The following is a 26,466-nucleotide window of genomic DNA, read 5'->3' as shown; positions in this document are numbered from 1 at the left end:
GCTGTTTGTCATTTTTATCGATGACCTAGAGGAGTGCGCAGAAGGGTGGGTGAGTAAATTTGCAGACGGCACTAAAGTCGGTGGTGTTGTCGACAGTGTGGAAGGATGTAGCAGGTTACAGAGGGACATAGATAAGCTGCAGAGCTGGGCTGAGAGGTGGCAAATGGAGTTTAATGTAGAGAAGTGTGAGATGATTCACTTTGGAAGGAATAACAGGAATATTTGGCGAATGGTAAAATTCTTGGAAGTGTGGATGAGCAGAGGGATCTAGGTGTCCATGTACATAGATCCCTGAAAGTTGCAGCTGTACAAAACTCTGGTGCGGCCGCATTTGGAGTATTGCGTGCAATTCTGGTCGCCGCATTATAGAAAGGATGTGGAAGCATTGGAAAGGGTGCGGAGGAGGTTTACAAGAATGTTGCCTGGTTATGGAGGGAAGATCTTATGAGGAAAGGCTGAGGGACTTGAAGCTGTTTTCGTTAGAGAGAAGAAGGTTAAGAGGTGACTTAATTGAGGCATACAAGATGATCAGAGGATTGGATAGGGTGGACAGTGAGAGCCTTTTTCCTCGGCTGGTGATGTCGAGCACGAGGGGACATACCTTTAAATTGAGGGGAGATAGATATAAGACAGATGTCAGAGGTAGGTTCTTTACTCAGAGTGTAGTAGGGGCGTGGAATGCCCTGTCTGCAACAGTAGTGGACTCACCAACACTGAGGTCATTCAAATGGTCATTGGATAGACATATGGATGATGAGGGAATAGTGTAGATGAGCTTTAGAGTGGTTTCTCAGGTCGGCGCAACACCGAGGGCCGAAGGGCCTGTACTGCGCTGTAATGTTCTATGATACGTAGACTGGAACTGTGCGCGGGCCCCAACTCTTCACAATATGCGTTGATCATGTGGACGAAGGAATTACATGCAATATCTCCAAATTTGCAGACGTAATAAGCTAGGTGGCAGTGTGTGCAGTGAGGATGCAAAGAGTTTGCAGGATGACTTCGACAGGCTAGTTGAGTGGGAAAATACTTGGCAAATGCAAAATAATCGATAAATATGAGGTTATGCACTTTGCTGGCAAAAGGAGGAATGCATATTATTATCAGAATGGTGGCAGTTCAGGAAAAGGTGAAGTGCACCGTGACCTGGGTGTCATGGTGGAACAGTCGGGGAGTTGGCATGTAGACTCAGCAGGCGGTGGGGAACTCCAGTGGCATGCTGGTCTTCATAGCGAGACGGTTTGAGTATCGGAGTAGGGATGTCGTGCTGCAGTTATATAGGGCATTTGTGAGGCCACTCCTTGAGTATTGTGTGCAGTTTTGGTCTCCGAGTTTCAAGAAGGGCATTCTTGCCATTTAGGGTGTCCAACGAAGGTTTATCACCCTAATTTCCCGGATGGCAGGACTGACATATGAAGAAGGAGCTTTACACAGTAACTTCATTTTAAGCCAACTTGTGACAATAAGCGATTATCATTTCATTTCGTATCTGCCTTTGGCCCAGATATCTGAATATGTTTGCTGAACAAAAACCTATCTATCTCGGAATTAAACGTTATGTCTGATCTCTCCCGAACGGCCAGGCCCTATTTTTTAGACCGCACCCCCGTACTTTTACTCTCTCAACCAGCATAAATGTTAGCTGAGCTGTCTTTTCCTGTTAGTATCTCCAACACTTCGATCAGATCACCCCTCAACCTTCTAACATAAACATCCAGCCGTACAGCCGTATACCCAACAAAACCAATCCTGTTCCACAGGGGAAAAAATCATGAACATTGACAATAACAGGATGAAATTGGCTGAGTTAATAAACAGTAAAATGATAGATTTCCTCCGACTCTCCATCTCTGTGTCTCTGGGACTGTCCCGACTGCTGTGATCCCGCAATATCCTGCGGGCCCTGCTGCTCACGACAATGTGTCTGACGGTGCAAACATTGAGCAGCAGAATCAGGGCAAATGAAACACACGGGGTTAGAATGTGGTGGAGGAACTCGAATGTTGTCCAGACCCGAGAGTCATAAATATCCGTTGTGACAGAACAAACCCAGTGTTCAATAATCAGCCAATACCGTCCGCTGAACATAAAGTACCAGACAATAGAGTGCGAGTGGAAGGGAGTTTCTCAAAATGGAGAACTGTGACCAGTGGTGTTCCACAGGGATCCACGCTGGGACCACTGTTGTTTGTGATATACATAAATGATCTGGAGGAAGGTATAAGTGGTCTGATTAGCAAGTTTGCAGATGACACTAAGATTGGTGGCGTCGCAGATAGTGAATGGGACTGTCAGAGAATACAGCAGAATACATTGGAGAGTTGGGCGGAGAAATGGCAGACAGAGTTCAACCCGGGAAAATGCGAGGTGATGCATTTTGGAAGTTCCAATTCAAGAGCGAACTATACGGCAAATGAAAAAGCCATGGGGAAAATTGATGTACAGAGAGATCTGGGTGTTCAGATCCATTGTACCCTGAAGGCAGGTCGATAGGGTGGTCAAGAAGGCATACGGCATGCTTTCCTTCATCGGAAGGAAGGCAGGAGTCTATATCCTCAATGTCGCGTGGGAGGTTACCCACACTCCCCAAGGCATCAATCTAAAACTCGATTCTGTCTCATTTGTACCCTTATTCCCCTTTACACAAGGAGGACAAAACTATACACAATGCCCACAAATGATGGCTTACCATTGTTCCAGGCGTGGCAAGCAAAACGTTCTTTTGCTGGACTAACATCCTCTTGCAACGAAAGCCAGCCTATATTTTACCTTCGTAGTTCACTGATGAACCTGCATGTGGGCTTGTATTTACATATACGTAATCTTATGCAAGTCACCTCGGATATCAAGGTTTCTCACTATTTCTGAAATACTCTCTCAGTTCGTCGATCCTCCCTGATTTTCTACATGACAATATTTCATTATCCTCCATTATTGTCCCTCGCATATTCATCTCCAATTATTTACATCTGCCTAAATCCTTTGATGCCTCCTTTCATCGCCGCCACTGCTAATTTATCCACCTAGTTCTGTGTCGACAGCAACATTATGAAGCACTGTTGCGTTTGAAACACGTTCCCACCTCCACCACATCAAACACCTTGACATAGATTATGAGCAGCTGGGAGCCCAAGGACATATGCGATGGGTGCCCATGTTCCGATAATTTGACGGTCACCCACTTATTGCTGCATTTCCTTTAGTTTAGATGATGCAGAGAAATGCATTAGTTTAGAGGGGGCTGTCCCAATGTTAAATATGTTTCCGCACTGATGTGACTGGATTTCAGACATGTCCATAAATAAATTCCTCTGAACTCGCCTGCTGCTCTAATAGGGCTGTTTCACTTCGGAAGGTTGAATAATATTTACAACTGAAGAAATATGAACGGCATTGCCACGTTATGTTTTCATTGTTTTTGTTTATAACAGCAATTACTCGCGTGTACTGCTCCCGCTGTAAGGTTTAAATTACATTGGATCACTTGTGTAAAGTTCCAAACTAAATACGTAGACTTCTAGTTAATGCATTTTCTTTTTTAAATAAATTTACGGTACCAAATTATTTTTTTCCAATTAAAGGGCAATTTAACATGGCCGAATACACCTAGCCTGCATATCTTTGGGATGTTGGGGCGGAACCCATGCAAACACGCAGAGATTGTGCAAACTTCACATTGACAGTGACCGAGAGCCGGGATCGAACCTGGGACCTCGGCGCCGTGAGGCAGCAGGACTAACCCACTGCGCCACCGTGCTTCCCTATTAATGCATTTTCTAACGATTCAGGACTGGAATCAATTGAATATATTTGCATTTGCTAAAAATGATGAGGCAATCCGGCCCCACATCTCCTGCACTGTCATTGATACAGAACACAATCTTCCTCGCTCCCTGGTTAATCCAACCTCATCCCCACTTCCTCATCATCTTTTAGATCAACCACTCACTTCCAGATAAAACACACCTAAATGATACTACTTTTGTCACAACTACTTTAGAAAGTACCATATTGTATACTCTGTCCACTCTCTGGGTTAAAATGTCTTCTCAATTCCACATTTCATACTTTGGAGTAAATACTGACCGCTCGGTATTTAGCTGGGTGCTTACCCTATGTTACATAAATAAAGAAAATGCTGGATACGTTGAACAAGTCCGGCAGCATCTGCGGAGAGAAATAGAGTCAGGGTTTTGGATTTACATAATACTTGAACACAACGGAATGACTTCATGCCATGATTTGGAGGGTGGAAAAGTATCAATTGGAAATGAGAGACAGTTGATCTGCTCGTGGCCTGGATACATCAGAGTTTGGTTCGACCTGAATTCCCTCTATAACGACCAATCAGTCGAGTGTCCCAAAGCCACAGAAATGAAGGAATTTACAAACGTGGTGACAACGCTGAAGAACGTGTGTCCACATTGTGAAGTGAACCTGCACGGAATTTGCAGTTACAAACATAGTTATAGAGGCCTTCAGGCCTCCAGCACCACTGTTTCCCCGAGGAGAGGCAATCATATCCTTATCTGCTTTCAACCTGGATCAAGTAATGGGGTGGGGTATTCGGCATCGACAGGGCCCATTCATGAACGAGGGTCATCACGAGATTTTAGAAGTTGAATTGGAGGGCAGAACGTGAACCCAGTGCGGGAATGTTTAGTCAATATATTTTGCGATATTCTGTTAGTTCTGAGTCACCGTCCTTCCTGCTCGTGTCGAAGTTCCTCTTTCTATCATCTGCAGCATCTTTGAATTCAAAACACTTTTTTCCCCCAAAACTTGACACCTCAAATCTAATGCTGTCGTCTCAAATAGTGACCACGTTCTCAATGTTGGCTGATTTTTGAGTCTTGTTTCCAGGTTTCTGCTCACGGAAAGCCACTTTGTGATATTTGCGAGATTGTTGCCTTTAACACTTGAACAACCAAACAGTCCTCCTGAAAAATTCAAGCAATAGTCACATCTGGCAGCTATTTTTTAAACTACTTCCTCAAGCAGTCTTCTGGAGCTCTGCACATCACTGAGGCACGGATGTGTAGAATGGGCCGAAACTAAAGGTTGCCAAAATTGCAGTTATTGTGCTCAGGATTGTTTAACATATAGCAAAGTCTTGATTGTCATAGTCAATGTTTCCACCTGCTCCGTATTGGAGCACGGACACTTACATTTATATTCTTTGTCTTGATCTCGCCACGTGGGGATCTGGAAAACGTTCAGAGTTTGCAGACAAAGTCAACTATTTCATCATTTTTGTTCCATACATTTGAAGAGCTTTCCTAAGAACGTAAGATCATCATTATCTTAGACATTCGGACACGAGTAGGCCATTCGGCTGCTCGAGCCTGGACCTCCATTAGTTGCATACACCGCGTTAGGCGTTTGTGGCAGTTGGAAAGCTACTCTTGTAACATTTTTCACATCTAACTATATAAACGGCAGCCTTTTCTATTAGTCTGCTGGGACTGGACGTGTCATTGATGTAGAGATCTGTATAGAGGGCGTAGACTTCAATGCAGACAGTGCAGTAGCTGCTGTTTGTCAGCAGCATTTATCCTGCAACCTTCGTGTGTTCAATAGAATAGGCGACGGGAAATTCAGCAATCCATGCGATAATGGTTGACACGGGAGACAGAAACGCTGTACATGTGGAGTTTTCACATTCTCCCCGTGTCTGCGTGGGTTTCGCCCCCACATAACAAACATGTGCAGGTGCGGTAGCTTGACCAGGCTAAATGGCTCCTTCATTAGAAAAAATAATTAAATACTCTAAAGGTATTTTTCAAAAATAGTGAGAAGGCGGCATGTGGCGCAGTGGTTAGCACTGGGACTGCATCGCTGAGAACCCAGTTTCGAATCCCGGCCCTGGGTCAATGCCCGTGTGGAACAAAGAACAAAGAAAATTACAGCACAGGAACAGGCCCTTCGGTCCTCCCAGCCTGCGCTGATCCAGATCCTTTATCTAAACCTGTCACCTATTTTCCAAAGATCTACTTCCCTCTGTTCCCCGCCCGTTCATCTTTCTGTCTAGATGCATCTTAAATGATGCTATTGTGCCCACCTCTACCTCCACCGCTGGCAAAGCGTTCCAGGCACCCACCACCCTCTGCGTAAAAATCTTTCACGCACATCTCCCTTAAATTTTCCCCCTCTCACCTTGAAATCGTGACCCCTTGTAATTGAACCCCCACTCTTGGCAAAACCGTGTTGCTATCCACCCTGTCCAGACCTCTCATAATTTGTAGAATTCAATCAGGTCCCCTCTCAACCTCCGTCTTTCCAACGAAAACAATCCTAATCTACTCAATCTTTTTCAAAGCTAGCACCCTCCATACCAGGCAACATCATGGTGAACCTCCTCTGCAGCCTCTCTAAAGCACCCACATCCTTTTGGTAATGTCGCGACCAGAACTGCACGCAGTATTCCAAATGTGGCCTAACCAAAGCCCTATACAATTGTAACATGATCTGCCGACTCTTGTACTCAATATCCCGTCCGATGAAGGCAAGCATGCTGTATGCGTTCTTGACCACTCTATCGACCTGCGTTGCCACCTTCAGGGTACAATGGACCTGAACTCCCAGATATCTCTGTACATCAATTTTCTCCACGACTCTTCCATTGACCATATAGTCCGCTCTTGAATTTGATCTTCCAAAATGCATCACCTCGCATTTGCCTGGATTGAAATGCATCTGCCATTTCTCTGCCCAACTCTCCAATCTATTTATATTTTGCTGTACTCTCTGACAGTCCTCCTCGCTATCTGCAACTCTACCAATCTTAGTATCATTTGCAAGCTTGCTAATCAGACCACATATACCTTCGTCCAGATCACTTATGTATATCACAAACATCAGTGTCCGAGCACGGATCCCTGAGAAACACCACTAGTCACCTTTCTGCATTTTGAGACACTCCCTTCCACCACTACTCTCTATCTCGTGTTGCCCAGCCAGTTCTTTGTACATCTTGCTAGTACATCCTGAGCCCCATACGACTTCACTTTTTCCATCAACCTGCCATGGGTAACTTTATCAAACGCCTTACTGAAGTCCATGTATATGACATCTACATCCCTTCCCTCATTAATTAACGTTGTCATTTCCTCAAAGAATTCTATTAGGTTTGTAAGACACGACCTTCCCTACACAAAACCATGCTGCCTATCACTGATAAGTCTGTTTTCTTCCAAATGTGAATAGATCCTATCCCTCAGTATCTTCTCCAACAGTTTGCCTACCACTGACGTAACGCTCACAGGTCTATAATTCCCGAGATTATCCCTGCTACCCTTCTTAAACAAAGAGACAACATTAGCAATTCACCAGTCCTCCGGGACCTCGCCCGTGCTCAAGAATGCTGCAAAGATATATGTTAAGGCCCCAACTATTTCTTCCCTCGCTTCCCTCAGTAACCTGGGATAGATCCCATCCGGACCGGGGGCTTGTCCACCTTAATGCCTTTTAGAATACCCAAAACTTCCCCCTTCCTTCTGCCGACTTGACCGAGAGTATTTAAACATCCATCCTTAGCCTCAACATCCGTCATGTCCCTCTCCTTGGTGAATACCGGTGCAAAGTACTCTTTAAGAATCTCACCCACTTCCTCTGAATCCACGCATAAATTCCCTCATTTGTCTTTGAGTGGGCCAATCCTTTTTCTAGTTACCCTGTTGCTCCTTATATACGTATAAAATGCTTTGAGATTTTCCATAACCCTGTTAGCCAATGATATTTCATGACCCCTTTTATCCTCTTTATTGCGCGTTTGAGATTTGTCCTACTTTCCCGATATACCTCCAAAGCTTCATCATATTTAAGTCGCCTAGATCTTATGTATGCTTCCTTTTTCATCTTAGCTAGTCTCACAATTCCCCCCGTCATCCATGATTCCCTAATCTTGCCATTTCTATCCCTCATTTTCACAGGGACATGTCTGTCCTGCACTCTAATCAACCTTTCCTTAAAAGATTCCCACATTTCAAATGTGGATTTATCTTTAAAGAGCTGCACCCAATCCACATTCCCTATCTCCTGCCGAATTTTGTTATACTGGGCCTTTCCCCAATTTAGCACCCTTTCTTTAGGACACCCTCGTCTTTGTCCATGAGTATTCTAAAAGTTACGGAATTCTGATCGCTATTCCCAAATTAATCACCGACTGAATGCTTAACCACCTGGCCGGGATCATTCCCCAATACCAGGTCCAGTATGGCGTCTTCCCGAGTTGGACTATTTACATCCTGCTCTAAAAAACTGACCTGGATGCCCCGTTACAAATTCTGCTCCATCTACGCCTCCAACACTACATGAGTCCCATTCAATGTTGGGAAGTTAAAATCTCTCATCACGACCACCCTATTGCTCCTACATTTTTCTATAATCTGTCGACATATTTGTTCCTCTACTTTACGCACGCTTTTGGGAGGCCTGTAGTAAAGTCCCAACAATGTCAGTGCACCCTTCCTATTGCTTAGTTCTACCCTTATTGCATCAGTTCTCGAATCTTTCTTCGTGCCCTCCTTAATCATAGGTGTGATATCATCTCTGACCAGTAATGCAACTCCTCCACCTATTTTACCTCCCTCTCTGTCCCTCCTGAAGCATCTATACTCTGGGATATTTAGCTGCCAGTCTTGCCCTTCCCTCAACCAAGTCTCCGTAATACCAATAACATCATATTCCCAGATACTAATCCAAGCCCTAAATTCATCTTCCTTACCTGCTACACTTCTCGCATTGAAACAAATGCACCTCAGACCACCTGTCCCTTTGCGTTCATCATCTCGACCCTGTCTACTCTTCCCCTTAGTCACATTGAGTTTATTATCTAGTGCCTTACTAGCTTTAGTTGCTGCCTGTTTACTGACTTCTAACTTCCTAATCTGGTTCCCATCCCCCAGCCACATTAGGTTAAAACCTCCCCAACAGTGTTTGCACATTGTCCACATATCTGCATGGGTTTCACACCCACAAACCAAAGATGTACTGGTTAGGTTGACTGGCCACGCTAAGTTGCCCCTTAATTGGAAAAGAAAAAAATAATTAGCTACTCGAGAAAAAAAATTAAATTCAGTGAGCAGGATGGAGCTTGTATGTGAGTGATATGTTTATCAGCAGCAGAAGGAGGGCTTAGGGTGGAAAGGTCACTTCAAAGAATAATAACAGCAGATGCAGAGTAACATTATCTAAACAAACATGTCTTTGAAATGTCACACATACCCACACTGGATACATATCTGTGCTCTTTTAATTAAAATCTGGATAAAAAACCAATCCCTGTGAACCCAAGGGACAGAGGGAAAATTGGATATACAATTGGCTCAATGGTAGGAAGCAGAGGGAAACGGTGGAAGCATGCTTGTCGGACCTCAGACCTGTGGCACTGCATGTGTCTCTCTGTCTTCGCTCTCTCTCTTTATCTCTCTCTGCGTCTCTCTCTCTCTCCCTATCTCTCTTTCTCTCCCCCGCTCTCTGCGTCGCCCCCTCCCCCACTTCCTCTCGCTTTTTCTCACGCTACTTCTCTGTCTCTCTCTGTCTGATACCTTCTCTCTTTCTCTCTCTTTATCTCTGTCTCTCTCTCTCGTTGTCTTGCCCTCTCACTGCGTCTCTCCCTGACTGCCTGTCTCTCCCACTCTTTCTCTGCCTATCTCTCTCCCTATCTCTGTTTTTCTGTCACTCTCTCTCTCTGTGTCTCGTTCCCTTTCTCCTGCTCTCTCTGTCGCTATTTGTCTCTGTCTGTCTCTCTTCGTGTCTGTTTCAGTCTCCCGCTCTCTCTCTCTCTCTGTCTCTCCGCTCTCTATATCTCTCTCTTTCGCCCTAACCTCTCACTTTCTCTCTCTGCCTTGCTCTCAATCATTCTCTCTTTCTCCATGTCTCTGTCTCTCTCTCTCTGTCTCAGTCGCTCTCTGTATGTCTCTATTTCTATCTCTCTCTGTCTTTTTCTCTGAGTCTGTCCGTTTTTCTATCTCTTTCTCTCTCTCTCTGTATCTCTCTGCCTCTTTCTCTCGCCCTGTATTTCTCTGTCCCCCCCTTATTCTTTGTCTCTCTCTCTGTCTCTTCTTTAAAAATTTTTTTACAGTACCCAATTTTTCTCCAATGAAGGGGCAATTTAGCGTGCCCAATCCACCTAGCCTGCACATCTTTGGGTTGTGGGGGCAAAACCCACGCAGACACGGGGAGAATGTGCAAACTCCACAGGGACAGTGACCCAGAGCCTGGATAAAACCTGGGACCTCGTGCTGCCCTTTCTCTCTCTCTGTCGCTCTCTATCTCTTTATCTCACCGACTCCCCCTCTGTCTCTCTCTTCTCTCCCCCTGATTTGCGCTGTCTCTCTGCCTCTCCCCCTCACTGACGTTCTCTTTCTGCCGGTGTTTCTTTCTCTCTCCTATCTCTCTGCGTCTCTCTCTCTAACTTTCTATTTCTCTCTCTCTCGTCCTTCTCACTCTACTCTCTCTCTTTTTGCCTCCGTCTGTCTCTGTCGCTCTGTTTGTCTCTCCCTGACACGCTGACTTTCTGTTTCTGTCAGTCTTTCTCTATCTCCTTCTCTCCGTGTCATTCTCGCTCATCCTCTACTTCTCTCTCTTTCGCTCTCTCTCTCTCTGTCTGTCTATCTGTCTGTCTCTTTCTCCTTCGGTCTCTGTCTCTCCACCTCTCTCTTCGTCTCTCACTCTCTGTCTGTCTCATCCTGTCTATCTCTCTTTTTCTGTCTCTCGCTCTCTATACCTTTCTCTCTCTGTCTCTCTCTCTATCTTCCTTTTTCTCTATCTGTCTGTCTCTCCCTCTCCCGCTCTCTCTATTTATATATATAGAGAGGGAGAGAGGGCATATCCATCTGTATCTTTCTCTCCGTCCCTCTCTCTCCCTCTATCTCTGTCCGAGGCCACGGGCCTCCTCTCCCTGCCGTTTGAGGAGGTTGTATCGGAGAAAAGGGGCGCTGTGGGGTTCTCGGCCGGTGGACTGACGGAGATCTCACACCACGTCGCCGATCTTCGCCTCACCGTCCTGACTATGTTTCGGGGACTCCCGCCTGCGCGGACCCCTGTCTACAGCCTGAATGTATAATCCAGCAGGGGATGTTTAAGAAACGTGAGGTGACCAGGTTGAAGATGGACACCGACTCAGAGATGAGAAGCGGGAGGGCGAAGAGTCGGAACGGGGTGGGGGACCGTCCCACCTCGCGCGGACGTTGTTGTGGAATACGCCTGGCCGGAGGAAGCCGGAGGTTGACGGTGAGGAGCCGGAGTCGGCGCAGAGCCTCCCCTTCGCCGCCAAGTCCAGCCTGTGTGTCCATTACGGCCCCCGACCGACCCGTGGTGGGTCGGAAACTGGGCCGAAATTCCCTTAAGGCTGTGCGGAAAGATACCGTACTCCAGGTGTGATCCCACAACGAGACGACGAAGTGGTCGATTAAAACAAAACTTTATTAACACAGCATGAAAATAACTTTAACATCACATAAGACAATATCTTATAATTACCCCTAAATCAATGCAGTGACACAATACCCCATTAAGTGTTATATTTACTCCCAGACAAACACCAAGAAAGAAAAACAGTCTGAGTCTTGGAGAAAATATGTGGAGTCAATTCTACCCTTTGAGCCTGCTCCGATCTTAATTCTGATCTTGGCTGATTATCGAACTCAGTCACCTGTAGGGCAGCCGGGTGGCGCAGTGGTTAGCCCTGCTGCCTCAGGGCGCCGAGGTTCCAAGTTCCATCCCGGCTCTGGGTCACTGTCTGTGTGGCGTTTGCACATTCAGTGCCTTGTTTGCGTGGGTTTCGCCCCCAAAACCCAAAAATGTGGAGAGTAGGTGGATTCGCCACATTAAAGTACCCCTTAATTGGAAAAAAAAATGAATTCGGCATTCTACGTTTTTAATAAAACTCAGTCACCTGCTCCCCACCCCCTCACATTCCATTGCACCAAGTGTGAAATCGAACCGCTTCTCGAAAACATACACTGTTTTGGTCTCAATTGCTTTCTGTGGGAGCGAACTCCACAGACCAACCAATATTTAAATGATGAAATTGCTCCTCATCTCTGCCCTAAACGGTCTACCCCGTATCCTCAAACCTCGGCCCCCCTGGTATGGAAACTCCCACCATCGGGATCGTCCATTCTGCATCTACCCTGTCGGGTCTTGTTGTAAATTCGTAGGTTTCTATAAGATCCTCAAACATTCTCCTGAACTCCTGAGAACACAATGCTATTTGACTCCATCTCTCCTCCAACGTCAGTCCCGTTATCCAATGAATTGGTCTGGTAAACCTCTCACTCCAGAGCAAGAACAAAGTTCCTCACATAAGGATGCCAAAATTCTTCCAGTCGTGGCCTCACCAAGTTAAAGGAGGCGTGGGATGGATGAATGACCTCCACCTGTTGATGTGTAACAGGCTGGAGGAGAGGGGCCGAATGACCGTGTCCTGTTCCTAGGAAACAGACTCTTGAATGGAATGGAGAGAGTGAGGTGGGAAGGTGTGCTCAAAGAAACTTCCTATTGCCTCCCCGGGCGGGTGAAGAGGTTGGCTCCCTTGCGGAGAACCCCCAAGTAAGCGTCCTTGAACTGTCGGTTCATTATGGCGTAGAGGATGGGGTTGATGCAGCTGTTCAGCCAGGTGAAATTGCCAGCCACCATGTGGACGAGAACGGGGGCCCGCTTCTTCCCGTCCACCACATGCAGAAAGCAGAAGGGGAAGTAGCAGGTCACGTAGACGAGGAACATTGCGAAGCACATGCGGGTCACCTTCCGGAACTCGGCGCTGCTGCTCCTCTTGGCTTGGCAGCCGGATGATTCGCTCTCCCCACCCTGGAAGACCACTTCGGTGCCAGGGGCTGCGGTCTCAACGCTCGTGGCATCAGTCGACCTTGTGGGCGCCTCCCCGGACAGGGAGTTGGCGCTGGGGCCGTCGGCGATCCCACTGTCCGCCGTGGAGACCCCAGCCGCCATTGGCTTCCTCCCGCGACCATCGCCCTCCAGCCGGTACCCGTCCAGTGCCTGGGCCGCCGCCTTCACCTTGCGATGGATGAGGAAGTAGAAGATCCCGATGCAGCTGAGCCCAAGGCCGAACATGAAGAACATGAGGATGGTGGTGTAAGGCCTCCCCCGCTCCCGGTGGAAGCTGCACGTGCAGACTGGCGGCAGGAAGACATAGATATTCCAGAGAGGCCCGAAAAGCGCCAGGCCCAACAACCAGGGCAGGGCCACGAAGAAGGGCATCATATGGCGGGAGAAGACCCGGTCAAACCTCCGGGTGTCCGAGATGAGGACGTAGCGGCTCATGGCGATAAGGATCAGGCTGAAGATGGAGACGGAGTTAGCCAGAAAGAGGACCAGGCCGAAGACACGGCACATGCCCTCGCCTTGCCGCCAGGCGAAGTGGATGAAGGTGTCGGTCGTCACCGGTTGGAGGAAGGCGCAGTAGATGAGGTCGGCCACCGTCAGGTTGAGGATTAGCACGTTGAGGTTGGTGCGGATCTTCTTGTCCGTGGCGAAGGCCAGCACGGTCATGACGTTGCCCACGGTCCCCACGGCCGTCACCAGGATCCCCAGCAGGGCGCCAAAGTAGCGGTAGTTGACGACAGCCGGGTGGCAGGTCACGTTGCTGAAGGAGGAGTTGGGATCCATCGAGCTCCCCTTGTGAGAAAGGCCGCAACCGAAGACCACAATTGAAATTCACAATCGAAAACGACACTTGAAGACCACAATCATGACCACAATCGACCCGAAGAGGAAAGGAACGTCTTGAGATTGGCGACGGGCAGCGATGGTGTCTCGACCCGATGAGTGCAGTGGTTGTGACGACTGCCCTGCCTCTGCCCGGCACTTGCTCGGAGCCCCTTTATAGAGCAGTGCGGCTGCGGAGAGTTTGCACAAACTGTTCCTCTGACGCCCGGTTTGTTCCAGACCTGCTTCCTTTTTCTGAAGCTTCCTCTCCAAATCACCCAGAGAGAGATAGAGGGGGAGACAGAGATAGAGAGAGAGACGGAATTTCCATGACCCAGAATTTGGCAATACTTGGAACGATTCCGCGAAACCTTCAGGGGTTTGCAGTCAGATCCAAAACGCCGACGTCATACGGGTGAGCAACAAACAGTACAGGGACCAAACCGACGTAGTCGAAACCACAGCTCAGTTGGGAAAGGGTCGACGTCGGGAAGGTGCTTACTCTGAAGTGCCAGATAGACCAGAACAAGTGCGGATCAGTATCAGATGGTCACTAGAAAATCAACTCGGGTTGGGGAGGGTAGGGGCTGATGGAATTCAGGAAATACCGCTTCACTCCATAGAGTATATTATGGACGATGACGGCCACTGTGCATATCAAGTAAAATAACAGTCTCTGCTGATATTATAGTGAATAATACACTCAGTGAATATATAGAGAATAACGGACTCTGTGTATATAAGAGAGAATAACAGTCGCTGTGCATATTATAAAGAAAAACAGTCGCTGAGCATATTATGGAGAATAACAGTCCCTGTGAATATTATAGAGAATAACAGTCTCTGTGTATATTATAGAAAATACCAGTGTCTGTGGAGATTATAGAGAATAGCAGCCTCTCTGAATATTACAGACTAGAACAGTCTCTGTATATATTATAGAGAATAACTGCCCTTGTGTATATTATTGTGAATAACATCCCCTGTGTATATTATAGAGATTAACAGCCTCTGTGAATGTAATAGAGAATAACAGTCCCAGTGTATATAATAGAGAATAACATTATCTGTGTATATTGTAGAGAATAACAGTCCCTGTGCATATAATAGAGAACAATATTGTCTGTGTATATTATAGAGAACAACAGTCTCTGTGTATATTATAGAGAATAACTGCCGCTGTGTATATTATAGAGAATAACAGCCCCTGTATATATTGTAGAGAATAACAATCTCTGTGTATATTATAGAGAATAACATTCTATGTGTATATTATTGTGACTAACAGCCCCTGTGTATATTATAGAGAATAACAGTCCCTTTGAATGTAATAGAGAATAACAGTCTCTGTGAATATTATAGAGAAGAACAGTCACTGTGTTTATTATAGGTAACAACAGTCTCTGTGTATATTACAAAGAATAACAGCCCCTGTATAGATTAAAGAGAATAACAGTCCCTCTGTATATTATAGATAATTACAGTCTCTGTGTATATTATAGAGAACAACGGTCTTTGTGTATATTATAGAGATTAACATTTTCTGTGTATATTATAGAGAATAACAGCCCCTGTATATATTGTAGAGAATAACAATCTCTGTGTATATTATAGAGAATAACATTCTCTGTGTATATTATAGAGAACAACAGTTTGTGTATATTACAACGAATAACAGCCGTAGTATATATCAAACAGTATAACAGTCCCTCTGTATATTATAGATACTAACAGTCTCAGGGTATATTATAGAGAACAACAGAGTCTGTGTATATTATAGAGAATAGCAGTCTCTGTGTATATTACAAAGAATAAGAGCCCCTGTATATATTAAAGAGAATAACAGTCCATCTGGATATTATAGATAATAACAGTCTCTGTGTATATTATGGAGAACAACGGTCTCTGTGAATATTATAGAGAATAACATCCCCAGTTTTTATTAAAAAGAATAACAGCCCCTGTGTATATTGCAGAGAATAACAGCCCCTGTGTATATGAGAGAATAAATGCCCCTGTGTAATTATAGAGAATAACAGCCCCTGTGTAATTATAGAATGAAAGCCCCTGTGTATATTATAGAGAATAACAGCCCTTGCGTATATTATAGAGAATACCAGTCGCTGTCTATATTATAGAGAATAGCAGCCATCTGAATATTATAGAGGAGAACAGTCTCTGTGTATATTATAGAGAATAACAGTATCTGTGTATATTATAGAGAATAACAGCCCCTGTGTTTCTAATAGAGAATAACAGTACTTGTGCATATTATAGAGAATAACAGTCTCTGTGTATATTATAGAGAAAACAGTCTCTGTGTGTATGACAAAGAATAACAGCCCCTCTTGATTTTTAAGAGAATAACAGTCCCTCTGTATATTATAGATAATAACAGTCTCTGTGTGTATTATAGAGAATAACGTTCTCTGTGTATATTATAGAGATCAACAGTCCCTGTGTATATTACAAAGAATAACAGCCGTAGTATATATTAAGCAGAATAACAGTCCCTCTGTATATTATAGACAATAACAGTCTCTGTGTATTTTTTAGAGAACAACAGTCTCTGTGTATATTATCGATAATAACAGTCTCTGTGTATATTATAGATACTAACAGTCTCTGTGTATATTACAAAGAATATCAGCCCCTGTATATTTTAAAGAGAATAACAGTCCCTCTGTATATTATTGATAATAACAGTCTCTGTGTATATTATAGAGAATAACATTCTCTGTGTATATTATAGATACTAACAGTCTCTGTGTATGTTACAGAGAATAACTGCCCCTGTGTATATTCAAGAGAATAGCAGCCCCTGTATATATTGAAGAGAATAACAATCTCTGTATATTATAGAGAATAATATGCTCTGTGCATTTTATAGAGAACAACAGTCTCTGCGAATATTATAAAGCATAACAGCCGTAGTATATATTAAAGAGAATAACAGTCCCTCTGTATATTATAGATAATGACAATCTCTGTGTATATTATGTAGAACAACGGACTCTGTGTATATTATAGAGAATAAGAGCCCCTGTTTTTATTAAAAATAATAACAACCCCAGTGTATATTGTAGAGAATAACAGCCCCTGTGTAATTATAGAGAATAACAGCCCCTGTGTCTATGATAGAGAATAACAGATCCTGTGTTATTATAGATAATAACAGCCCCTGTGTAATTATAGAATGAAAGCCCCGGTGTATATTATAGAGAACAACAGTCTCTGTGTATATTACAATGAATAACAGCCGCAGTATAGATTAAAGTGACTAACAGTCCCTCTGTAGCTTCTGGATACTAACAGTCTATATGGATATTCTAGAGGACAACAGACTCTGTGTTTATTACAGAGAACAACAGCCCCTGTTTTTATTAAAGAGAATAACAGCCCCTGTGTATATTCTAAAGAATAACAGTCCCTGTGTATATTTTAGAGAATAACAATATGTGTGTATATTAAAGGGAGTTACAGTCCCTGTGTATATTATAGAGGATAACAGTCCCTGTGTATATTAAAGAGAATAACAGTCCGTATGTATATTATAGAGAATAGCAGCCCCTGTGTGTATTGTGGCGAATAAGAGCCTCTCTGTATATTATAGACATTAACAGCCCCTGTATATATTATAGAGAATAACAGTGCCTGTGTATATTATGGAGAACATCAGCTCCTGTAGACATTACCGCGAATAACAGCCTTGTGTACATTACAGAGAATACCAGTCGCTGTGTATATTATAGAGAATAACAGCCTCTGTGTATATTTTCGAGAATAACAGCCCAGGTGTACATTATGGGGAATAACAGTCTCTGTGTATATTATAGAGAACAACAGTCTCTGTGTATATTACGAAGAATAACAGCCCCTGTATATATTATAGAGAATAACAATCAGTGTGTATATTAAAGGGAATAACAGTCCCTGTGTATATTATAGAGAATAACGGCCCCTGTGTAATTATAGAGAATAACAGCACCTGTGTAATTATAGAATGAAAGTCCCTGAGTATATTATAGAGAATAACAGTCCCTGCGTATATTATAGAGAATACCAGTCTCTGTCTATATTATAGAGAATAGCAGGCTCCTGAATATAATAGAGTGGAACAGTATCTGTGTATATTATAGAGAATAACAGTATCTGTGTATATTATAGAGAATAACAGCCCCTGTGTTTATAATAGAGAATAACAGTATTTGTGCATATTATAGAGAATAACAGTCCCTGTGTTTATTATAGAGAATAACATTCTCTGTGTACAGGATAGAGAACAACAGTCTCTGTGTATATTATAGATACTAACAGTCTATGTGGATATTGTAGAGAATAATAGTCCCTGTGTATATAATAGAGAATAGCAGCCCCTGTGTACATTACAGACAATAACAGGCCCTGTGTATATTAAAGAGAATGATAGTCCCTGTGTATGTCATAGAGAATAACCGTTTCTGTGTATATTATAGAGAATAATAGATCCTGTGTATATTATAGAGAATAACAGCCACTGTGTATATTGTAGAGAATAACAGTCTCTGAGTATATTATAAATAATAACAACCCCTGTATATATTGAAGAGAATAACAGTCCCTCTGGATATTATAGATAATAACAGTCTCAGTGTATATTATGGAGAACAACGGACTCTGTGTATATTATAGAGAATAACAGCCCCTGTTTTTATTAAAGAGAATAACAGCCCCAGTGTATATTGTAGAGAATAACAGCTCCTGTGTATATGATAGAGAATAACAGCCCCTGTGTAATTATAGAATGCCAGCCCCTGTGTGTATTATGGCGAATCACAGTCTCTGTGTATATTACAGAGAATAACAGCCCCTGTGTATATTATAGAGAATACCAGTGTCTGTGGAGATTATAGAGAATATCAGCCGCTCTGATTATTACAGACTGGAACAGTCTCTGTGTATATTATAGAGAATAACAGTATCTGTGTATATTATAGAGAACAACAGACTCTGTGTATATTATAGAGAACAACAGTCTCTGTGTATGTTACAAAGAATAACAGCCGCTGTATATATAAAAGAGAACAACATTCCCTCTGTATAATATAGGTAATAACAGTCTCTGTGTATATTACAGCGAACAACAGACGCTGAGTATATTATAGAGAACAACAGTCTCTGTGTATATTACAAAGACTAACTGTCCCTGTATATATTAAAGAGAATAGCAGCCCCTCTGAATATTATAGATAATAACAGTCTCTGTGTAAGTTATAGAGAATAACAGTATATGTGTATAATATAGAGAATAACAGTCCCTGTGTATATTATTGAGAACAAACTACTCTGTGTATATAATAGAGAACAGTCTCTGTGTATATTACAAAGAATAACAGCCCCTGTATATATTAAAGAGACTAACAGTCCCTCTGGATATTGTAGATAATAACAGTCCCTTTGTATATTATAGAGAATAACTGCCCCTGCGTTATTATAGAGAATTACAGTCCCTGTGTATATTATGGAGAATCCCAGCCTCTGTGTATATTATAGTGAATAAAAGCCCCTGCATATATTATAGAGAATACCAGTCTCTGTCTATATTATAGAGAATAGCAGCCACTTGAATATTATAGAGGAGAACAGTCTCTGTGTATATTATAGAGAATAACAGTATCTGTGCATATTATAGAGAATAACAGCACCTGTATTTCTAATAGAAAATAACAGTCTTTGTGCATATTATAGAGAATAACAGTCCCTGTGTATATTATACAGAATAACATTCTCTGTGTATATTATAGAGAACAACAGTCTCTGTGTGTATAACAAAGAATAACAGCCCCTCTTTATTTTTAAGAGAATAACAGTCCCTCTGTATATTAGAGATAATAATAGTCTCTGTGTATATTATAGAGAATAACGTTCTCTGTGTGTATTATAGAGAACAACAGTCTCTGTGTATATTACAAAGAATAACAGCCGTAGTATATATTAAGTAGAATAACAGTCCCTCTGTATGTTATAGATACTAACAGTCTCTGTGTATATTATAGAGAACAACAGTCTATGTGTATATAACAAAGAATAACAGCCCCTCTATACATTAAAGAGAATAACAGTTCCTCTGTATATTCTTGATAATAACAGTATCTGCGTATATTATAGAGAATAACAGTCTCTGTGTATATAATAGAGAATAACTGCCCCGTGTATATTCTAGAGAATAGCAGCCCCTGTATATATTGTAGAGAATAACAATCTCTGTGTATATTATAGAGAATAACATTCTCTGTGTATATTATAGAGAATAGCAGCCACCTGAATATTATAGAGGAGAACAGTCTCTGTCTTTTAGAGAATAACAGTATCTGTGTATATTATAGAGAATAACAGCCCCTGTGTATATAATAGAGAATAGAATTCTCTGTACATATTATAGAGAATAACAGTCCCTGTGTATATTATAGAGAATAACAGCCCCTGTGCATATTATTGAGAATAACAGTCCCTGTGTATACTATAGAGAATAACAGTTCCTGTGTATATTAAAGAGAGTAACAGTCCCTGTGTATATTAAATAGCAGAACAGTTCCTGTGTATATTGTAGGGAATAACAGTCCCTGTGCATATTATAGAGGATAACAGCTCTGTGTATGTTAAAGACTATAAGAACATTGTGTATATTATTTGGAATATCAGCCCATGTATTTATTATAGAGAATCACACTCCCTGTGTATATTATACAGAACACCATCCCCTGTGGACATTACAGGGAATAACAACCTTGTGTACATTACAGAGAATTACAGTCCCTGTGTATATTAAAGAGAATAACATTCCCTGTTTATATTAAATAGAATAACAGTTCCTGTGTATATTGTAGGGAATAACAGTCCCTGTGCATATTATACAGGATAACAGCTCTGTGTATGTTATAGACTATAAGAACATTGTGTACATTATAGGGAATATCAGCCCCTGTATATATTATAGAGAATAACATTCCATGTGTATATTATACAGAACATCATCCCCTGTGGACATTACAGGGAATAACAGCCTTGTGTACATTACAGAGAATAACAGTCACTGTGTATATTATAGAGAATAACAGCCCATGTGTATATTATAGGGAATAACAGTATCTGTGTATGTAATAGAGAATTACACCCCTGTGTATATTATAGACATCAATTGCCCCTGTGTATGTTATAGCGACTAACAGCCCCTGTGTAAATTTTAGAGAATAACAGTCTTTGTGGAGATTATAGGAAATAACAGCTCCTGTGTATATTAGAGGGAAAGAAACCCCTGTATGTATTTTAGTGCATAATGGTCCCCATATTTATTATAGAGAATAACAATCCCAGGGTGTATTATCGAGAAGACGTCCCTGTGTTTATTATAGATAATAACAGTGCCTTTGTATATTATAGGGAAAACAGTCCCGGTGTAACTTATAGATAATAACAGTGGACGTCCTGTTGTGGCTTTGCGGAGCTAAGTCGCACGATCGGCAGCTACCGCTGGAAACGGAATTTTGGGCTCTTTGTCGGGCCCCCAACGATACTTTTTCGACGATTCCCAGTGTGGGAAGGGTCTGCAATATTCCCCGGGCACTGTATGGATTGGACCAGGAGTGGAGTGGTGAAAAAAGTAGAAGTGGAGCAGAGAAAGGTGCGAGGGAGGAAGACCAAGATGGCGGCGGATGGAGAGCAGGCAACGTGGGCGCAGTGATCACAGGAACAGCAGGAGTTTCTCCAGCGCTGCTTCATGGAGTTGAAGGCAGAGCTGCTGGAGCAGATAATGGCGTCAATTGACAAGCCAGGCTGAGACCCAGACGACCCAAGGTGTGGCGATGCGGGAGGTCCGGCAAAAGGCCTCGGAGAATGAGCCTGGCGGTGAAAATGGAGGCGCACGAGGCGCTCCATAAGAAATGGCAGTCGATGTTCGAGGACATGGAGAATCGGTCGAGAAGAAAGAAACTGCGGATTCTAGGTCAACCGGAGGGGCTGGAAGGATCGGATGTCGGAACCGACGTTGTCACCATGTTGAACACGCTGATGGACGCGGGGGCCTTCCAGGGGCCCGTGGAGTTGGAAGGGGCCCATTGAGTGTTGCGAGGAGGGCCAAGCCCAGCAAGCCGCCGCGGGCGGTGTTGGTGCGTTTCACCGTTTCGTGGACAGAGAATGTGTCTTAAGATAGGCCAAGAAAGAGCTGAGCAGCAGGTGGGAGAATGCAGGATTTATCAGGACTGGAGCGCGGAGATGGCTAGGAAGACGGCCAGGTACAAACGGGCTAAGGCGGTGCTGCATCGAAGAGGGGTGAATTGGGTCTGGGCCTAGAAAGGGAGCTGCACCAGAGGAGGCAGGATCGGATGGGTGGAAAGCACGGATTTTTCCCGCGCTAAGGGTGGAAAGGGGCGGGGCCGGTGCTGGAAAGAGCGGGCTTTTTCCCACGCTGAGAGTGTAAGGGGGTGGGGTCGGGGGGAGGGGAGAGGGGAGACTCCCACACTGGGGCGGTCGATGGAACGGCGGCAGGGGCCGGGATCAGCAGGCGTCGGCTGACTCACGGGATTGCAATGGGGAACAATGCTGCTAGGGGGAGACCTAGCTGGTTGGGGGGGGGGGAGGGGGAGGGGAAGTGGGCGGGAGACTGGGTTGCTGCTGGAGTGGCCAAGGGCGAGCTGGTGTCTGTAGAGGAGGTGGGGCGGTGGTCTGCCGCTGGGGGGAACAGGAAGTGCGGGGACGCAGGCACGGCTGGCCTAGAAAGGGTTTTGGCTAATCGGCGGGGGGGGGGGGGGGGGGCAGGAAGCCCCCTGATCCGGCTGATAACCTGGAATGTAAGAGGCCTGAACGGGCCAGTCAAACGGGCCCGTGTGTTCGCGCACCTGAAGTGGCTGAAGGCAGATGTGGTCATGCTCCAGGAAATGCATCTGCAGGTGGCAGATCAGGTAAGGCCAGGAAAGGGGTGGTTTGGGCAGGTGTTCCATTCAGGGTTGAATGCAAAAAATCGGGGGGCTGGCGATTTTGGTGGGGAAGCGGGTGTCGTTTGAGGCATTGAGCATTGTGGCAGATAATGGATGCAGGTATGTGATAGTGAGTGGGAAGCTGCAGGGGGTGCGGATGGACTTGTTTCATGAAAACGCCCCGAAATGGGATGATGCGGGGTCCATGTGGTGCATGTTGGGCCGGATCCCCGACTTGGAGACAGGGGGTTTGATAATGGGGGGGGGTCTTCAACACAGTGCTGGACCGGCATTGGATCGCTCTAGGTCTAGGACGGGCAGGAGGCCGGAGGCGGCCAAGGTGCTGAGGGGGTTTATGGACCAAATGGCAGGCGTGGATCCATGGAGATATGCGAGGCCGTGGGCCAGGGAATTCTCATTCTTCTCCCAAGTTCATAAGGCCTACTCTCGGATTGACGTTTTTGTATTGAGCAGGGCGGTGATTCCGAGGTGGAGGACATGGAGTATTCGGCGATAGCCATCTCTGACCATGCCCCGCATTGGGTAGACCACGAGCTGGGGGAGGAGAGGGGCCAGCAACCGCTGCGGCGGTTGGAGGTAGGGTTGTTGGCGGACGAGGAGGTGAGCGGGTGGGTGCAGGGGTGTATAGAAAGGTACCTGGAGGCCAATGATAATGGGGTGGTGCAGATAGGGGTGGTCTGGGAGGCGCTGAAGGCAATGATCAGGGTTGCGTTGATCTCCATTAGGGCCCACTGAGGGGAAGGAGAGGAGTGAGAGGGAGAGGCTAGTGGGAGAGATGGTAAAGGTGGATAGGAGTTATTCAGAGGCCCCCGAGAGGGACTACTCAAGGAGCGACAAAGCCTCCAGGGCGAGTTCGACCTGTTGACCACCAGGAGGCAGAGGTGCAGTGGAGGAAGGCGCAAGGGGCGGTGTACGAGTACGGAGGGAAGGCTAGCCGGATGCTGGCACACCAGCTTCGGAAGCGGGAGGCAGCGACAGAGATCGGGGGAATTTGGGATGGAGGGGGAGCACGGTGCGAAGTGCGGTGGATATTAATGGGGTCTTCACGGACTTTTACGGGGTACTGTATCGGTCTGAGGCCCCATCGGAGGGGGGGGGGGGGGTTGGCTCGCTTCTGGACTGGCTGAGGTTTCCGAGGGTAGAGGAGGGGCTGGGGGCGCCGGTGGGGTTGGAGGAACTTGTCAAGGGATTGGGTAGTATGCAGGCGGGGAAGGCGCCGGGGCCATTCTATAGGAATGTACGTGGACCAGTTGGGCCCGCTGCTGATAAGGACTTTCAACGAGGCAAGGGAGAGGGGCGGGGGTCCTGACACCGACGATGTCTAGGACACTGATTGCTCTAATTCTGAAGCGGGACAAAGACCCTGTACAGTGCGGATCGAATAGGGTCATTTCACTCCTTGATGTGGATGCGAAACTGCGAGCAAAGGTATTGGCCATAAGGATTGAGGACAGTGTTCTGGGGGTCATACACGAGGATGAGACGGGTTTGTGAAAGGGAGGCAGTTGAATACCAACGTACGTCGGCTTCTGAATGTAATTATGATGCCGCCGGTGGAGGAGGAGGCGGAGATAGTGGCGGCTATGGACGCGGAGAAGGCCTTTGATAGGGTGGAGTGGGGGTTCCTGTGGGAGGTGTTGAGGAGGTTTGGGTTTGGGAAGGTGTTCGCCAGCTGGGTGAGGTTGCTGTACGAGACCCCAGTGGCGAATGTGGCCACGAACAGGAGGATGTCGGAATATTTCCGGCTATGCCGACGGACGATGTCCTCTATCCCGCTGCTCTTTGCGCTGCCGATTGAGTCCCTGGTCATGGCTTTGAGGGAGTCTAGGAACTGTAGGGGGTTGGTGCGGGGTGGGGGGGGGGGGTGGGGGGACACCGGGTATCATCGTATGCGGACGATTTGCTATTGTATGTGGCGGACCCGGTGGGGGGAATGCCGGAGGTGATGCGGATGCTTAGGGAGACTGGGGATTTCTCCGGGTATAAGCTCAACATGGGGAAGAGCGAGATGTTGGTGTCTGCTAGGGGATGCACTGTTATTTACTGTTTATTTGTTTATTTATGGACTTTTGTTCTTGTTGTTTTATTATTTGTGTATGGAGGGTTCTTTTTTTGTGTTCAATTAATCTGTGCAAAATTTTGATTAAAAATGATTTTTTTTAAAAATAGATAAAACAGTCCCGGTGCATATTATAGATAATAACAGTCCCTTTGTACGTTATAGAGAACACGAGTCCCTCTGTATATTTCAGAGAATATGCTTTTATGTTGGTAAGATTATTGCCAAAGTGTTTAAAACTTTTTGTCTTGTCTTTCGGTTCACCGAGGTGCCATATTTGGTTGAAAAATTCAACGTCGGTCAGTGACCGAAGCTGCAACAGCTTCCCGCTTGGATGTGCCTACCCTGCCCGCAATGCCGACAGGGCCGCCGAGTTCAAACAAACTGTTCCCCAGCCGTGGTCACGAGAGCCTCTGGGCCCCCGAGCCTCCGTCACGAGACCGCTGAATCATCCGCTCCAGCTGGTCAGGTTTCCTGCAGGGGCTGCTGCGCCTGCCGCAGTTGTGAAATAAATGTCAGCATGTTTCCTGCTCAGGAGAAACCGCTGCTGGTGACCCAAGGCCGCCTTTGCTCATCTCAATCTGCACAACATTACGCCATTGGTAACAGGAAACTCCAGTTTCTCCCAATCATTCTAAGTACGTAGAAAAAAGAACAAAGGAAAGTACAGCACAGGAACAGGCACTTCGGCCCGCCAAGACTGTGCTCTCCATAAGGCCCGTGTAACCGAAAAGCTTCTACACTTCCGGGTTCGCTTTCCCTCTATTCTCATCCTGTTCATGTACTTGTCACTTCAAAACGTCACTATCGTGGCTTCTTCCACAACCTTTGCGGCAGCCAGTTCGCGGCTCCCACTACCCTCTGTTTAAAAACCCTCCCTCGCACATCACCACAAATAGTCGCCACTCGAAATTAAACCTACTAATTGAATCTTCCACCCTGGGAAAAGTCTTCTGACTACCCAGTCTGTCTGTTAAATCTCCCTCCCCTGTCTCTCCCCTCTCCTCTCTCCATTCTCTCCCTCTCCCCTCGCGCTTCGTTTTCTCTCCCATCCCGCTCCGCTCTATCTCGTCTCTCTCTCTCTCCTCTCTCTCCGTTTTCTCCCCTTGCATGTCTCCCCACTCTCCCCTCTCTGTACCCGCTCTCTCCCTTTATTATCTCCGTCCCCATTCTAACTTATCCCCGTCACTCCCATGTCTCCCCCTCTCACTCTGCTCTCGTCTCTCACCTGGCTCCTCTTCTCTCCGCTCTTCCATCTCTCTTCTCTATCCCCCTACCACCTCTCACTTTTTACTCCTCTCTCCCCTCTCTCCACTCGCTCTCCCCTCTCTCTCCTTTTCATGCTCTCCCACAGCACTCTCCATTTTCTCCTTCCTCCATTCTCACGTTCCTCTCTCTCCTCTCTCCCTCACACCTCTCTCTCCTTCCTCGTGTCCCCCTCTCTCTCTATCAATCAATCAATCTATCTATTTTCTATCTATCTGCCTATCTATCCCTATCTATCTCACTCTCTGTCTCTCTCTGGCTCTCTTTCGGTGTCACTTTCTCTCGCTGTTTCTCTCTATATCTATTTATCTACCTATCTATCTATGTCTATCTCTCTCGCTGTCTTTCTCACTCTCTGTCTTTATCTCTCTGCCTCTCTCTCTGCTTCACTCTCTCCTCTCTGTCTGTCTGTCTCTCTCACTGTTTCACGTTCTCGCTGTTTCACTCTCTCTCTGCCTGCTTGCCTCTCTCTATATATTTCTATCAACTCAGTCTGAA

General features: G+C 45.3%; 1 protein-coding gene and 1 long non-coding RNA gene across 2 annotated transcripts in view; both read right to left on the bottom strand.

Annotated features, from left to right (window-relative positions):
• LOC140399748 (uncharacterized) overlaps nt 1-26,466 on the bottom strand; it is a 1,084,547-nt gene that overhangs the window by 530,325 nt on the left and 527,756 nt on the right. The gene's annotated exons all lie outside the window — the stretch shown is intronic.
• On the bottom strand, nt 11,731-13,727 carry LOC140399600 (G-protein coupled receptor 84-like). The gene has a single exon (XM_072489128.1). The coding sequence runs from the start codon at nt 13,630-13,632 to the stop codon at nt 12,502-12,504; it is 1,131 nt and encodes a 376-aa protein (XP_072345229.1). The 5' UTR covers nt 13,633-13,727; the 3' UTR covers nt 11,731-12,501.

The sequence above is a fragment of the Scyliorhinus torazame genome, chromosome 23 (assembly GCF_047496885.1).
Source record: "Scyliorhinus torazame isolate Kashiwa2021f chromosome 23, sScyTor2.1, whole genome shotgun sequence".
Lineage (NCBI taxonomy): Eukaryota > Metazoa > Chordata > Chondrichthyes > Carcharhiniformes > Scyliorhinidae > Scyliorhinus > Scyliorhinus torazame.
This window is presented reverse-complemented; position numbering and strand designations above follow the sequence as displayed.

Bases quoted from the DNA above. Each gene is read 5' to 3' on its own strand.
- LOC140399600 (XM_072489128.1), bottom strand. From the start codon at position 13,632: ATGGATCCCAACTCCTCCTTCAGCAACGTGACCTGCCACCCGGCTGTC.